The sequence below is a fragment of the Aethalodelphis obliquidens genome, unplaced genomic scaffold, assembly GCF_003676395.1.
Source record: "Aethalodelphis obliquidens isolate GAN/ISIS:26980383/991018 unplaced genomic scaffold, ASM367639v1 scaffold13, whole genome shotgun sequence".
In the NCBI taxonomy this organism is placed as follows: Eukaryota; Metazoa; Chordata; class Mammalia; order Artiodactyla; family Delphinidae; genus Aethalodelphis; species Aethalodelphis obliquidens.
Window position 1 is genome coordinate 33,995,451 of NW_020837957.1, and position 16,607 is coordinate 34,012,057.

Below are 16,607 nucleotides of genomic sequence, written 5' to 3' on the forward strand. Positions count from 1 at the left end.
ATTTTCAAAATATTATGTAACATTATGCAAGGTTCTTGCACCCAAACCTGCACATAGCAAAACTCTATGTGCATACAAACCACCATGAACCAAAGACCTTAGTTCTCTATTGAAAAAACTTACAAGGAAGCAATGAAAAGCTTTCTTTACATCTTACCAGTATTCCATGAGCCATACAAGTAAATGATACCCAAATCAGAAATCTGGCATAAGCAAAGAAATGGAAAAGAACAAAGCTCAATAAAATGTTACCACATATACTCTCTCTTTCCAAATCTCATGGTCTAGCATGGCAATATAAATGGCAAGTCTTCACCTCTTTTCTCTTGAAACCTAGGCTAAGAAGTACTCATTTTATTTAACCAAACCATTCTTTTTATCTGGTACAATAAGTTTTCCTGTTTAAAATACAGAGGAATGTGTGATAAGGATATGGAAATGTCTCTTGATACTTGTAACGTTCCCAAATGTGCTTTAGAATTAAAATAGTGCATCAGGCCCAAGGCCAATATTGAAGTTAACTACAAAGATACTTATTAAAGTGAGATCTCATGAGTGTATCCACTGTGCTGACCTCCAGAATAAAGTCGCTATGAAGAGTGATGTCTTATTATGCAGTAATGCTTTGCGCACAAGCTTCCATTTTATTTTAACAAACTAGAAAGATCCAAATCATGATAAACAAGGAAATAAGAAACAAACCAAAGCACTCCTAAATATTTTATAAAATCATATAAGAAGTAAGAAACATGCAGAGACTTAAAAGCACACTTTACTGTGTGCGGTTCAGGCGGACTTCGTTTTACTGAGGTTCGCTTTATTGGGCTTCGCAGAGAGTGCATTTTTTTTACAAATGGAAGGTTTGTGGCAACCCTGTGTTGAGCAACACTATTGGCACCATTTTTCCAATAACATTTGCTCACTCTGTGTGTCTATGTCACATTTCAGTAATTCTCCCAATATTTCAAAGTTTTTCATTATGATTATATTTGTTATTGGTGATCTGTGATCAGTGATCTTTGATGTTACTATGGTAATTGTTTTGGGGCAGCACAAACTGCACCCATACCAGGCAGTGAATTTAACTGATAAATGTGTGTACTCTGACTGCTCCACCAACCAGCCGTTCCCCTATATTTCTCTCCCTCTCCTCAGGACCCCCTATTCCCTAAGACACAACATTATTGAAATTAGGCCATTAAAAGTCCTACAATAGCCTCTAAGTGTACGAGTGAAAGGAAGAGTCAAACATCTCACTCTTAATCAAAAGCTAGAAATGATGAAGCTTAGTCGGAAGCTGAGATAGGCTGAAAGCTAGGTCTCTTGTGCTAAACAGTCAGTCAAGTTGCAAACGCAAAGGAAAAGTTCTTAAAGGATGATAAGAAAGCGGAACAGCCTTACTGCTGATATGGAGCAAGTTTTAGTGGTCTGGATAGAAGATCAAACCAGCCATAATATTCCCTTAAACCAAAGCCTAATCCAGAGCAAGGCCCTAACTCTCTTCAATTCTATAAAAGTTGAGAGAGGGCTTCCCTGGTGGGGCAGTGGTTGAGAGTCCGCCTGCCGATGCATGGGACACGGGTTCGTGCCCTGGTCCGGGAGGATCCCATATGCCGCAGAGCGGCTGGGCCCGTGAGCCATGGCCGCTGAGCCTGCACGTCCAGAGCCTGTGCTCCGCAACGGGAGAGGCCACAACAGTGAGGCCCGCGTACCGCAAAAAAAAAAAAAAAAAAAAAGTTAAGAGAGGTGAGGAAGCTACAGAAGAAAAGTTTGAAGCTAGCAGGGGATGATTCATGAGGTTTAAGGAAATAAGTCATCTCCATATCAGGAAAGTAGAAAGTGAAGCAGCAACTGCTGATATAGAAGTTGCAACAAGCTATCCAGAAGATCTAGCTAAGATCATTACTGAAGGTATCTGCACTAAACAACAAGTTTTCAATGTAGACAAAACAACCTGCTATTGGAAGAAGATGCCATCAAGGACTTTCAGATCTAAGGAGAAGAAAATGCCTGGCTCTAAAGCTTCAAAAGACAGGCTGACTCTCTTCCTTGGGGCTTATGCAGCTGGTGATTTTAAGGTGAAGCCAATGCTCACTTACTATTCTGTAAAGCCTAAGGCCCTTAAGAGTTATGCTAAATATACTCTGCCTTTTCTCAATAAATGGAACAACAAAGCCTGGATGACAGCATTATCTGTTTACAACATGATTTACTAAATATTTTAAGCCCACTGTTGAGACCTATTGCTCAGAAAAAAAATTCCTTTCAAAATATTACTGCTCATTGACAACGCACCTGGCCACCCAAGAGCTCTGATGGAGATGTACAATGAGATTAATGTTGTTTTCATGCCTGCTGACACAACATTCATTCTGCAGGTCATGAGGAGTAATTCTGATTCTCAAGTCTCATTATTTAAGAAATACATTTCATAAGTCTGTAGCTGCCATAGATAGGGGTTCCTCTGATGGATCTGGGCAAAGTTAACTGAAAACCTTCTGGAGAGGATTCACCATTCTAGATGCCATTAAGAACATTCATGATTCATGGGAAGAGGTCAAAATATTAACATTAAACAGGAGCTTGAAAGAAGGTGATTCAATCATGGATGACTTGGAGGGGTTCAAGACTTCAGTGGAGGAGGTCACTGAAGATGTGGTAGAAATAGGAAAAGAATTAGAAATAGAAGTGGAGCTTGAAGATGTGACTGAATCACTGCAATCTCATGATAAAACTTGAATGGATGAGGATTTGCTTCTGTGGATGAGGAAAGAAAGTGGTTTCTTGAGATGGAATCTAATCCTGGTGAAGGTGCTGTGAAGACTGCTGAAATGACAACAAAGGATTTAGAATCTTTCATAAACTTAGTTGATAAAGCAGCAGCAAGGTTTGAGAGGATTGACTACCATTCCTAAAGAAGCTCTACCATGGGTAAAAAGCTATCAAACAGCATTGCATGCTACAAAGAAATCGTTTGTAAAAGGAAGACTCAATCACTGTGGCTAACTTCATTGTTGTCCTATTTTAAAAAGTTTCCACAGCCACCCCAACCTTCAGATGCTACCACCCTGATCAGTCAGCAGCCATCAACGTTCAGGCAAGACCCTCCACCAGCAAAAAGATTACAAGTCATTAAAGGCTCAGGTGATGATTAGCATTTTTTAGTGATTTTAATTTTTAAAAGTATTTTTAATTAAGGTATGTATTTTTTTAAGACATAATGCTATTGCACACTTAACAGACTACAATAGAATGTAAAAGTAAGTTGTATATGCACTGGGAAACCAAAAACTTCATGTGACTTGCTTTATTGCCATATTTGCTTTATCGTAGTGGTCTAGAACTGAGCTCAAATATCTTGGAGGTATGCCTGTATATTCTTTAGAAATATGTGCGTAAATGAATAAAAATATTTTACTTAAGTAGGCATAATATAATTTAACAATATTTAGGAAGGTTCAACTTCATCAAAATACTTTAGTTCTGAGTATATTATTGCTTATTTTGTTATTAAATGTTTCTCATGCAAAGATTAAATGGGTCAAGAACACAGTATTGATGCATGTGAAAAATATAACTTTTAATGTTTCATATAAAAGCTATCCCTTCCACAGTATAAATGAGGGCTGTGGGGATGTATAAGTTGACGGCAATAAAATGAACAGTCTTAGATATGAAGACCTTTCGGCTCCAGAGAGATTTAAAGGCATGATGACATTTGATTAGTCTTTAGTGGGTTTATATATAGATTAGGTGAGCTGTGCATAATATCTCCAAAGTCTTCATCTTGTTCCCATCAATATGAGAAATATATCAAAGGGTTACAGTATCCGTAATCTTAATACTGATCAGAATTTATCTTAAATGTTATTTAGTATATATAGATGCACTTTTTCTTATTTGATAAAGCCAGGAAATAATAATCTATATTAAGTTTTATTGTTTCAGTTAAAAAAAACCTGTCTTGGCCACGTGTCTTTTGAATTGAGATGATTTTCAGTAATTCGTCAATGTTCATATCATTAGTGCTAGAATTTGAGATTTAAAGGATCAGTAAATCTTGTCCCCTAATAAAATCACCAATTTTTGTAAAAAATGGTTTTTGTACCATTTTTTTGTAAAAAAAAAAAACACCCCAGAAGTAGTTCATGGAGTGCTACTTATGATAATTAACAAATACAGCATTTCTTTTATTTGTCCAGCTATTTTGCTTGTCCTTCATGATATTCGATAACCAACCTAGATTATCATTTCTACCTAAGCGTTGTTTCTGAAATTTAATAAACATAGTAAATCATTTCTTTAAATTACACAATTTTTAGTTTCTTTTAGAATTTAAATATCCAAGTGTGGTGGGATTTGTTTTCCTTAAAATAATATGGAAATGACACCACGAAATGGAGTTTTGCAAAACAGGAGAGAAAATAGTATGCAGTATTTATTTTTAAAAACCAAATTGAAACATTTCAAAGAAAATATAATCTAATATTCGAATACAGTTAATATGCTGGTCATTTTAAAGGTTGGCTTATACATAAACATTGTTTCAGCAACAATAAAAACAATTCAATGAACACATACCAAGAAATCGCACAGTTCTCCTCACCAGTGGGTTTATATAGCAACAGTCTCCAGTTAAAATAGTTTTCTCCTGGTTTTCAAAATCCCTTGTGGCCAGTTGTAGGCAAAACACAGCAGTTTCTCCAACTATTATCTTCCAAGGAAATAAAAGATTAAAGAACATTAGAATTTAGCCAGTATAAATGTAGAATATTTTAATTTTTAAAAAATGCAAAAAAAGGACTTCCTTTGAGTGGTAATAATCTCAATATAAACCTGAACCATATTTGGGTAACCAGACCCTTTTTTTTTTTTTTTGCGGTACGCGGGTCTCTCCCGTTGCGGAGCACAGGCTCCGGACGCGCAGGCTCAGCGGCCATGGCTCACGGGTCCAGCCGCTCCGCGGCACGTGGGATCTTCCTGGACCGGGGCACGAACCCGTGTCCCCTGCAGGCGGACTCCCAACCACTGCGCCACCAGGGAAGCCCCAGACCCTTTTATTATAACCTTATCCCTATATATATAAAACCTGTATTTCCCTCAATTCAAAAAAGTATTAAACTGATAAATTATGAATAAAAACAGCCTATAACAGTTTTGCTTTCTAAAAGACTTCATTAGAAGTGAAATATATGAAAGATCTTTGCTTTAAGGATGCACTCATTTTTTATCTGTAATTGAATTTCAAGTTTCATTTTTAAGTGATTATGTCTCATTTAAATTTGACTCTGCATATCAGAACAAATCTCAATGAAAATAATCTTGGGACTTCCCTGGTCGTCCAGTGGTTAAGACTCCACACTCCCAATGCAGGGGGCCCGGGTTCGATCCCTGGTCAAGGAACTAGATCCCACATGCTTCAACTAAGAGCCCGCAGGCTGCAACTAAAGATCCCGCACGCCTCAACGAAGATCCTGCATGCCGCAATGAAGACCCGGTGCAAACAAATAAAAAATAACTAACTAAATAAATAAATATATTTTTTTTAAAAGAATGCTTTTATTAAAAATAAAGAAAAGAATCTTGAAAGGATCTGATATAAATACACTAATATAAAATTACATTAATACTTTTATAACAAGAAAATATAATCAAAATAGTATCATTATTCTATTCTGGGACATTATTAAGAATTGTAATCACTAATATATTCTTTATACTTTAGTATACATATGTCATTTTAATCGTCATAAAAACTACATGAAACAGAGAATATTATCATACCTCTTTGACAAGGGAAAAAAAACAAGACTTGGAACTCAAATGAATTGTCAAAGGCCACAGAGCTAGTGAGGAGAAAAATTAGGTTCTGATACAGATTCTTTACTCAACTATGTGATTTATGAAAGAACCTGGCTACCTTCCACTGGTGTTTGTACCATTTCATTAGTTTTTATACATGGTCTTTAAAATCACCCATCAGGGTATTAGAACAAGTGTCATGTGTCATAATACCATTTTACAGATGAGGAAATGAAAGCTTGAGGAGGTTAAATAATTTGCTCCCCATAAGGCCAGTCAGAAGCCAAGCAGAAATTTCTGACTCAGCCCTAGATCTTCTGACTCTATTTAACACCACAACCACACTAGAAATAAGATTATGAGAAAAGAAACCGGAGCCAATAGCATGTCTCCTAATTTGTCATTGTTTAGGTTAGTTTTTAGGTCATCTTATCAAGGTTAAATAACGCACTATATAGGGAGTCCCTGACATCCACTGGAGAAGTGATTTTGGGGTCTTTGTGAAAAGATATACCTACGATTACCAGATATTCAAAATTATGAGTGGGAGGTAGAGAAGGAGATCACAGGAGACTAATTTTATCCCAATATGTGCAACAGATTATGAGGCATCTCTTAATTTTTATCCTTCCTTCTCCCTCCTTTTCCTCTACTATATTTCTTCCTCCCAGTATGTGAGGGTTCAACGTTTAACCAGAAGATGTTGAGCTGAATTACTTTAAAGGAATCTAGTCTTGCCTATCTGGTAAGGTAGAATTGAATTAGGAAAGGCTAGAGTCTATAGCTTTCCAAATCCTCCTGAAATTTTTAACTTTGGCAAAGTCGAGCAGGTCAGCATAAACAGGCACAACAGGTATTTTTTTATGGGTTCATCAGCTGCCACCAGGGTCCTAGGAGAAACTAACAAATAGACAAGGTGTGTGTCCGACACCTTCTTATCTCCCATTCTGAATCACTCTTTCCTTCCTCACCCTACCTTCCTCTCTGCTGCTCCTTGAAAGAAGTTACTTTCTGAGTTCTCAGTTCCAACTTCGTCCAGGTCTGTTTTACCCCAGAATGTTCCAAATTCTAACATTCTATCATCCACTCCACATCATGAGCTGACTGATGCCCCCCGATTCTGCCCTCTGAGCCTTCTCTTCCCCACAGCAGGTATCATAGGGTCTCCACTCCCGGGTTGGCTCCACCCCACAGTACACTGAACCCACAACTCAGTCTGTTAACACACTAAACCCCCTAGACTGTAGTAGATACCCAAGAATTCTTACTGAATGCATGAATGAGTCCCATCCTCAATAGATCGGAAGATCTTAGTCTGCCTCTGACCTTTTACCTGACACCTAATAACCACCTTTTTCTGCCTTGTTCTTGTGAGGAAGGCTCTACCCTCTACCCTAGTTCCTCTAAGCAGATCCTGTATGTTTACTCTCTGACTTGGTTACCCATTTACTTACCAGACTAAAAGCTGCTTTGTCCGGGATACTCTTCCCAGTTTTCCTAATGCTAACCTCTCGCTTGTCTGTATCCCTGCAAATTGCATGTTTCTGAGCTTCCAGTCTGTGTCTTGAGCATATCTGTCAAAACACTGTCTCAGTCAATATTATTTGGCTGCTACTAAAAGAATCCCACTCAAACTGGATTAAGAAGAATTGGGAATTTATTCTAAGGTTGGTGGGTTATCTCAGAACCTAGTGTGAAAGGGCACAGGATTAGGTTGAGGGATGGAAATTTCTCAGGAGTCCAGGCAACGACTCTCTCAGTCTCATTCTTCTTCTCTGGAGTCGTGCTGTCTCTCATCTCAGCTTGTCTCTGAATGCCTGACATGTCTTTCTGCAGCCGCTTCTACTGCTTCCTAGTGTACACAAGGGCTCCAGCAGTCTCCAAGAGCCCTGCTTCAACATGTCAGCTCAGTTCAAGGAAAATTCGACAAATTAGATTTACTGAACCCCCATTCAAAATTCCCAGAAGGTTCAGCTTGAGACAGGTGTCTCTTTGGTCCAATTAACCAAGGTTAAGAAGGTGTGATATGGTGTATGAAAACTGCCTGGTGGGTAGAAAGGTTAGTTCTCAAAAAAAGAGAGTTGCCGTGATGTCTACTTCAAACTCCCATCCATTATATCTTGCTGGACCTCCTCCGTGCTAGTTCTTGCCCTTCGACTAGCACTTTCTACCATGTTCTCTGGATACTGGCTTCTGTCTGCCTACCTGGACTTCATCTCATCAAATTCATGTGCCTAGGCCCTAGTGTCTGCTTTCCTTCAGTGGGTATGTCTGCTTCCCTAGTTCTCCCTCCCTCACTGTGACATCTGTGGAACGCCTCATCCAAATCATATTCTTTCTTAACTTCCCTCATCCCAACTTCCTAAGTCAAAACTCCCATTGCTACACCTCTCAGATAAATTCATGTAATGAAAATAACACAATTCTTATTACGATGAATACATAGATGCCTCTGAGTTAAGGACACTGCACTGATGTTTAAGGAAGGGTTTATAATCTAGTTGGGCAGACACAAGGTGAGATAATTAATAATGGTGCAAGGCTGTAAACGCTGAGTTTTGACTGGTTTGGACAATAAGTGCCAGGAGAACATTTAGGAAGTGTCACTGAGTCACTGAGGCCATCTATGGTGGCCATGAAATGTGCCACTAGGATCTCCTGCTCTGGGTAGGCTTTTGGTCTGATGTTCCCAGTTGTCACTCCTCTGGATCAAATACTGAGTCCCTGCTGAGGCCACACTTCCTGCAGGCTCCTCCTGGCAATGGCTAGGCATGGTGGGGGGATTCAGGTGAGTCTATTCCTCTAAGATGAGGGATAAAGACTCCCCATGATTCTGGCCTTTCTTGGAGCTGTGCTGTACTCTGAGGTGCTTCCTACCCAATCCTCCTTCCTTCCCCCTCTCCTTCACAGGGGTCAGCCCTCCATCATAGTCTGAAGGTTCTCCTTGCCTTCTCTGGTTTACCACCCTGCAACTTTTAGCTTTTACAAGTGTTTCCCTTGATAAACATATGGTATATATCTAATCACATTTGGTACCTGCTTCTAGAAGAACCCAAATTAACATGGCATCAAAGAAAGACGGGGGGTGATTCTTACTACGCTTCAAGGAAGGATAGTTCTTAGACAGATGTAGAGGATTTGGATGGAAGCCCTATGGGGAAGACAGTATTAGGAGAGGAAAGGAGATAGCCTTTCTCCTTGTAGCTCTCAACTTGACCTGAACATAAGGCTAAAGTGGACTGAGTTTGCCTTGGAGGTAGAGGCTCTGGTCAGTGAACTGCAGACCTAAATTCTATGTTCCCTGATTTTATCAGGTTCTTTTTCTCTTGACTTGTCAGAAGCCCTCCCTAGAGGATTTCATTCCTCCTAAGGCTTTACCAACCCCTGCTACTGTAACAAGTCCTAAATATTTCTCTCTCCCCTGAGCTCCAGATGCAGGTCTCCAACCACCTATCAAATAGCAACATCTCAACATGCTCAGACCTACATACTGAAGCCTCAAAGCCTTCCCATCCAAAGTGAAATTCCAGTCTCCCACCCTAAACCTCCTGTCCAACTTGGACACACAGGCTAAAACTCTCACACCCTTACACACCATGTTGAAACCTTCATTTCCCTCCTCTGCCTCTATCAACTGCTAACTTCTATTGCTCTTATATTTTAATATTCTTGTATTGCTCTTATATTCTCAGAACTCACCTCTGTGCTTGCATTTTCCCTGCTCAAATTGTGTGCAATCCAAACTTCCTGTTTACAATTTCCAGTGTGTCTTCATAGCCAATGGAGTAACAGGAATTGTTGTAAGAGACTGTTTACAGGTGAACCTAAATCCATCTTTTTCAGCTTCCCTTACAAGCCTCCAGACACGCTATGCTCTAGTCACAGCTAAACATTTTCATTCCCCAACATACCAGGCATTCCCATACATTCTGGCTTGTATACTTGGTCCACGCTTATGATAGGCAATGGTAGGCAGTTCTGTTCTTAAGACATGATTTACATACTGCATACTCTACTGCAACTCTATTCCTGGTACAACCCATCCCTCCCTCCCTCTCTGTGTTCCAACAGCACTTTGTATATTTATTATGGTACTTTACGTATGCTTTTACAAGTATCAGTAACATCTGTCTCCTCCACTTAATTGAGAGCTTCTCTGAGACAGGGATTGTATAATGTTATCTTTATATTTCCATATTAAAACACCATGATCGGCAATAAATATGAATGGCTGCATGAATGAATGAAATCGAGCTCAATCTACCCTTAATAGATAAGGACACCAACCCAGAGAGAAATAAAGAAGTCAAACATGGTTGTTACTGGCACAACCAGAATCTGAATCCAAATTTAGAGCTATTTTGACTACAGCCTTCATCTAGGAATGTGTAAGCTTTTCCTCTAATTTTCCCAGGTTAAGCCAGGTCAGCCCCCTGATCCCTACTGTCGGTCCTCAATGCTCAGGTTACATCCTGGAGTCCCACCATACTCCTAGCATTTCTACGGTTTTAAGGGAAAGGTGCTGGGGCACAAAGCACTTGTATAACTCCTGGAATCTCCAGATACAAGAGAACTGAGTATAGAAAAAGACTTTCCTGATCCTTTTGACACACACACCAGTCTTCCCACAAAGACCAAAAAAGCTTCACACCACCCTTTCTAACTCTGCCATTATTATTTTGAGGTTCTCTTTGCAGTAAAATTTCTTCATATTTCTACTGCAGGCATTAGGTTCTGACGTGTAACTGAGGACCTGGTGCTTTGGTCATTTCTCACCATTGTCAGGAAGGAGTTCTTAATCTGGAGTTACTGGCTGCCATTGTCAGTAGATTCCCAAAGCAGCCCTTGGGGAAAGATCATAATTGCTTGCTTTCTGTCCTGGGAGTGGGAGACAGGGAAACATGACAGGACAAGGGCATGGAAGCCATAGATAGAGATGCTAAAAGCTTCGTAGTTTTCCTTGATAAAATTCCCTTTCTCTGTGAACTTATAAATGAAAGCCGTTTGCAGAGAGAGTTGAGATGATGAACAGTGTTAACTGTGACCCACCAAGAGGAAGCACGGCCCCTCCTCCTGCCTGCCACAGGCTGCAGCGGGCTACAGAGAATGAGAAAGGAGTAGAACATCGGGAAGGACACCTGTGGCTCTGGCAGGGAGAATCAACCCGCTTCCCATGGACCATCAGTTCCTTGGGGGTATTCCTCCCCCACCTCAGCAAAAGCTCCCCATTCACTGGGAAATAAAAGAAAAAAAAAAAAGACTCTACTGGTAGAGGGGGTGTAGGCTGGCACAGTAAGAACACAGCAGTCAACCCTCACTTCATTCCTTGCATCTGCCTTCCAGCTCCCCTCATCTGGGCTCACTAACCTCATCCCACCATCACGCCTCCCCTGCTAAGAGAGGGGAAGGCCCCTGTTCCCCCAGCTCCATTGGAAGGCCTCAAGCAACCTCCCTGGAAGGTTGCTGTCATTCGTGGTCCATGACAATATATCTGGAATATGGTAAGATGCCCACCAAGGGCTCAGGAGCTGATACTGAAGGGCTGTCACTGCTCCACAGAGCTGTGTCTGAGCAACTGTGCTGTTCCTTGAGTCACAGTCCCCTCCCCACTGCACCCTGACAGTCTACCTCCTTGGAGGAAACAGTTGTGCTCCTGAACCTCACCCAGCCTGTAAATGGAAGCCCTACAGTCCACTGACCAACCAAAATGAAGTACTATATGCTCCCTATGATACACCACCCTCAGAGTCACTCCATCATGCTTTACTGAACTCAGTGTTGACATTATGAAGCTGCTTGAACCCTACCTTGCTTATCGATCTGGGCCTATACTGTCCCCCTTCCTAAATGACCCATCAATGCCTCCAGCTCATCTTTGAACACAGATCTGGTATCCAGTTCTGTTTCTTATCTTTTACTATGTTCGCCAGTGAGTAAAAAGCTCCACGTGGCTGATGAAAGCAACCTACAAAAATACAGGTATGAATCATAACTCACTAAGTATAAATTTCCCTGTTATGAGCACATAATGTTGCTCTCACACCTCAGCTTCCAGGGGCTGACCCTCTGTTATCCCTACTTCTTCATGACAAAATACAGAAGTAAGTTTTTTCCAGGATGATAACATCATAGTAGACTTTCATCAAATGTCAAATTCCAAATAGCTTTAGTTTTCACTTATAAAAACCCAATTAGAAATTCCTCTCCCCTTCAGCTGGTGGTCACTCAAACATATCCATGCTTCATTGGTTTGAAATTAGCACAGGAAAAATATTTCAGATTGTACTACAGCAGCAGAAATCATGCAATCAGTGTGGTGGTACTGGGCATGTGTCTCACACATTTCAAATATATGTCAAATAATAATAACAACTTTAAATCATAAAAGTTTAGTAATGGCACACAGTTAAGTTTTAAAATGTAGGAGGGTACTGGGTTTATATGTAAGTTCCTATCAACCACATTTTTCATTCTTGGTTATTATACAGACATATATAGAGACAGAGCTCATTTCCCATCTAGCCAAGGAGAGTTCTAAGCTATACTAAGAGGTAAAAAGCTACACTGGGTACTATCTCATTAATTTTGTGTCATGATACAGAGAAAAAGGTTTCTTCTGTGTTTATATGGATTTCACTCTCTCTAAGTAAGGCAGTTGTTAACTTCTTGGAACAGTTTCTGAGTGAAATTGAGGTTAGGAGAGAGGAGAATTAATTGAACTAAAATAGTAATATAGTTAGTGAAGAAGTAGTTGCACAATCCTTCCCAGCAATTCAGAAACTATGGCTATGTCTTGCTATAACCTGTTTATGTTTCATAATTTGACCACCAAAAACTTGTATTCTCACTTTCATACTATAAAGTAGCTGTGGGAAGTGGCTACCTAGCTTGGACCAACATTCCCTGCACACCCACCTCTAGGTGATTTACACCAAAGGACAAATTACCTATGGTAGTTTCAGACCAAAAAGGCAAAAAATCAGGTGACTTCTCCATGTTCTCTCCCTGCATCTGTTGACTGGAAGCAGAGAGATTTCTGGGTCCCTCAGCTGTTGGTGCCACAGGACGGAAGGAGTCAAGGTCGCTGAATCAGCAGCCCTGCGCTGGACTGTTACGTGAGTGAAAAACTCTAGTGTATGAAGCCAGTGAAATGTGGCGGTTTATTTGTTAGAGCAGCTAGAACTTGCTAATTTACCTGTTTTTCATAAAAAGGGAATAAGTCTCAGGCTCAGAGTATTCAGTAGAAAATAACTGGCTATAATAAAAAAAAATTGGTTTTCACTATATTTAATTTATGGTTACCCTCTATTTATCAAGTGATACCAGTGTTCCATTTACAGTAATAATACAAGTTTTCTTTTATAATAACTTGTTAGCAAAGTAGATTGATTTAAAGAAAAAATAAATGATAGTTGAGGGGATATGCAGCCATGATAGAAATCATGAAGGTGATACCCTGAGAGGTAAATTTGGGAAACATTTAACATATAATAAAAGCTAACTTAAAGCTTCTGCACAGCAAAAGAAACAATCAACAAAATGAAAATGCAACCTATGGAATGGGAGAAAATATATGCAAATATGCATCTGATAAGGGGTTAATATTCAAAACATATAAAGAACTCACACATCTCAACAGCAAAAAAGTCAACCCAATTAAAAAGTAGGCAAAGGAACTGAATAGACAGTTTTCCAAAGAAGATTTACAAATGCCAACAGGTACATGAAAAGATGCTCCGTATCACTAATTATCAGGGAATGTAAAGCAAAACCACAATGAGATATCACCTCACACTTGTGAGAATGGCTATCATCAAAAATATGAGATAGGGCTTCCCTGGTGGCGCAGTGGTTGAGAGTCCGCCTGCCGATGCAGGGTACACGGGTTCGTGCCCCGGTCTGGGAGGATCCCACATGCCGCGGAGCGGCTGGGCCCGTGAGCCATGGCCGCTGAGGCTGCGCATCTGGAAGGGGCCACAACAGTGAGAGGCCCATGTAAAAAAAAAAAAAAATATGAGATAGCAAGTGTATGAGAGGGTGTGGAGAAAAGGGAACCCTTGTGCACTGCTGGTGGAAATGCAAAGTGGCACAACTACTATCGAAAACAGTATGGAGGTGTCTCAAAAAATTAAAAATAGAACTACCATATTAATCAGCAATCCCACTTCTGAGGGGTATTTATCCAAAGGAACTGAAATCAGGATACAGAAGTTACCTGCACTCCTATGTTCAGTGTGGCATTATTCACAATATCTAAGACATGGAAACAACCTTAGTGTCCAGTTATAGATGAACTGATAAAGAAGGTGTGTTTTGTGTGTGTGTGTGTGTGTGTGTGTGTGTGTGTGTGTGTGTGTATACAGAATGGAGTTCAACCATGAGAAAGAAGGAAATCCTAGTTTGTGACAACTTTAATGAACCCCGAGTGCATTATGCTAAGTGAAATAAATCAGACAGAGGAAGACAAATACTGCATGGTATCACTTATATATGAAATCTAAAGAAAAGAAAAAAAGAAAGTCAAACTCATAGAAACAGAGAGTAGAATGGTGGTTTGGTTACCAGGGGCTGGGAGGTTGGGGAAATGGAGAGATACTGGTCAAAGGGCACAAACTTCCAGTTATAAGATTAACATCTTCTGGGGGTCTAACGTACAGCATGGTGACTATCGTTAAAAATACTGTATTATATACTTGAAGGGTGCTGAAAGAGTAGATCTTAAATATTCTCATCACACACACAAAAATGTGTAATCATGGGATGGGTTGGAGGTGTCAGCTAGGGCTATAGTGGTGATCATTTTGCAATATAAAATGTATCAAACCAACACGCTGTACACCTTAAACTTACACAATGTTCTATTTCAATTATATCTCCATAAAGGTGGGGGAAAAAAGATTTCAAAAACACATAGCATGTACGACGTTTTAGGGACTATTCTCAGTGCTTTGCAAATATTTACCAATTTAATATTTAAAACAACACTATGAGGTAGGTACTGTTATTGAAATCCAGTCACAGATGAAGACGATGAAGCACAGAGAAAGCGTCTAGGATTGGATATAGAGTGAGGAACCAACCTCTCAACCCAAGACAGCCCACCTCCTGAGCCCATGCTCTTAATCTTTACATGTTAAGAGCAGTGGTTAAGATGTGGGTGTGTGACGACAAGGAGGCCCTAATACCTTAGGGAGAGGACAGATTTAGTGCCACAGTGGGTCAAAGGTAGCTTAGATAGAAGGCTAGGAGGCCAAGAACTAGATTTGCTCCTGTGAAATAAGGTTTGTAGTCTTTAAAAAGAGACTCCTGTTAAAATGCAGATAGCAGGGGATAAGAGACACATGAAAGCTGTCAAACCACCCAATGGATGCGACAATCTTATTAAATCATTTTTAATTGAGAAACCAGAGGAAAGGGATATGTTTTTTTTTTTGAGAGTGCTTGATGGGTGGTGATTCCCAGATACGGTCCCCACACAAGCAGCATCAGCAGCATCTGGGAACTTGATGGAAATGCAACTCGGGCCTCACCCCAGTCCTACTGATTCGGCAACTCTGGGCACGGGTTCCAGCCGTTAGTGTTTTAATAAGCCCTCAAGCTCTCTACAGGCTATTTCAAGGCGTCTAAAACTCCTGATTACCGCATGTTTTAAATTTGTCAGGGACATTTTATAAAAGGGGTTTCTAGATATTTATTTGAACAAATAATTATTAGGTACTTGTACTGTGCAAAGAGCTATTCTAGGCATTGTAGTGAAGGGTGGGATTGTAAAAGAGGTTAAATGAAGCCTAAAATAAAAAGAAATCCAATGCTCTCACTTTCCAGATGTTTTACATGAGACTTGGAGAGATGAAGTACCTTGACAGGTCACCTAATGCTCAGCACCCCAGCAGGTCATGCTCATTCTCTGGCTCAGAGTCTACTCACCGCACTTCTCACTATGGCTGAAATGCAGGAGGACATCGGAGAAACATCCAACTTCCCTGCCACTACGGTCACATACACAAGTAATAGTAGTGAATGAACAAAGAAGGGGTGAGATGAGTAAGTGCTGACTGAGGACTTGAGTATGCAAGTGAGCAAACACCCTTGCAGAAAGGGATCCAGTCTAAGCAGTGTGGTCAGTATTAACTCTCTAGGGCCTGAGGACCAGAGAGCAGAGGATGGAGAAATACTACCCGGAATATTCGCTCCAAGCCCGGGAAAGGCATGCCTGTGTCTCCAAGGCAGTACAGTGAATATGGGCTCGAGAACCTGACTGCCTGGAATTGAGTCCTACCTTTACCTCTTCTTAGCTGAATGACCTTAGATGAGTCACATAACTTCTCCTTGCCTCAGTGACTTCACCTATTAAAAAATAGATGATAGAAATAATGCATCGTGGGCTGTGGTAAAGATTAAATGAGTTAACTGTTACAAAATTCTCAGAACAGGAGCTAGCACAGAGTAAGCACTCTGCACATTTTAGCTATCATTAGATGACCTTGAAGAATCTGTCCAGCTCAGATCTGTGATGGGTTAGTGTTTGTGGTAAGGGAATCTGGGATGCCTGGAATAGCATAATAAAGTGGTTTGATAAGTTGGAATAGTATGAAAGTCCTGCCATTAATCTTGGGGTGCATACGTGTGTTGTGTTGGGGGGTTGGGAGAGCAGCATGAGGATGCAGTAAAAGGAAACACGGTCTGCCTAACAAGACACAAATTTACATGCTATGCTCATTCTTGGTTGTTTTTTTTTAATGACTAGACGCTTGTGAAAACCATTAAAAAAAACTTCTTTCCTATTTAAAATAATAGCTGCTAAT

General features: G+C 40.2%; 1 protein-coding gene across 1 annotated transcript in view; it reads right to left on the reverse strand.

The window, feature by feature from the left end:
• The window catches only part of PLPPR5 (phospholipid phosphatase related 5), a 127,890-nt gene that overhangs the window by 82,040 nt on the left and 29,243 nt on the right, over positions 1-16,607 (reverse strand). The window contains exon 2 of the mRNA XM_027114441.1: positions 4,582-4,714. Within this exon, the coding sequence (XP_026970242.1) occupies positions 4,582-4,714 (133 nt within the window). The remainder of the gene's footprint in view (positions 1-4,581; positions 4,715-16,607) is intronic.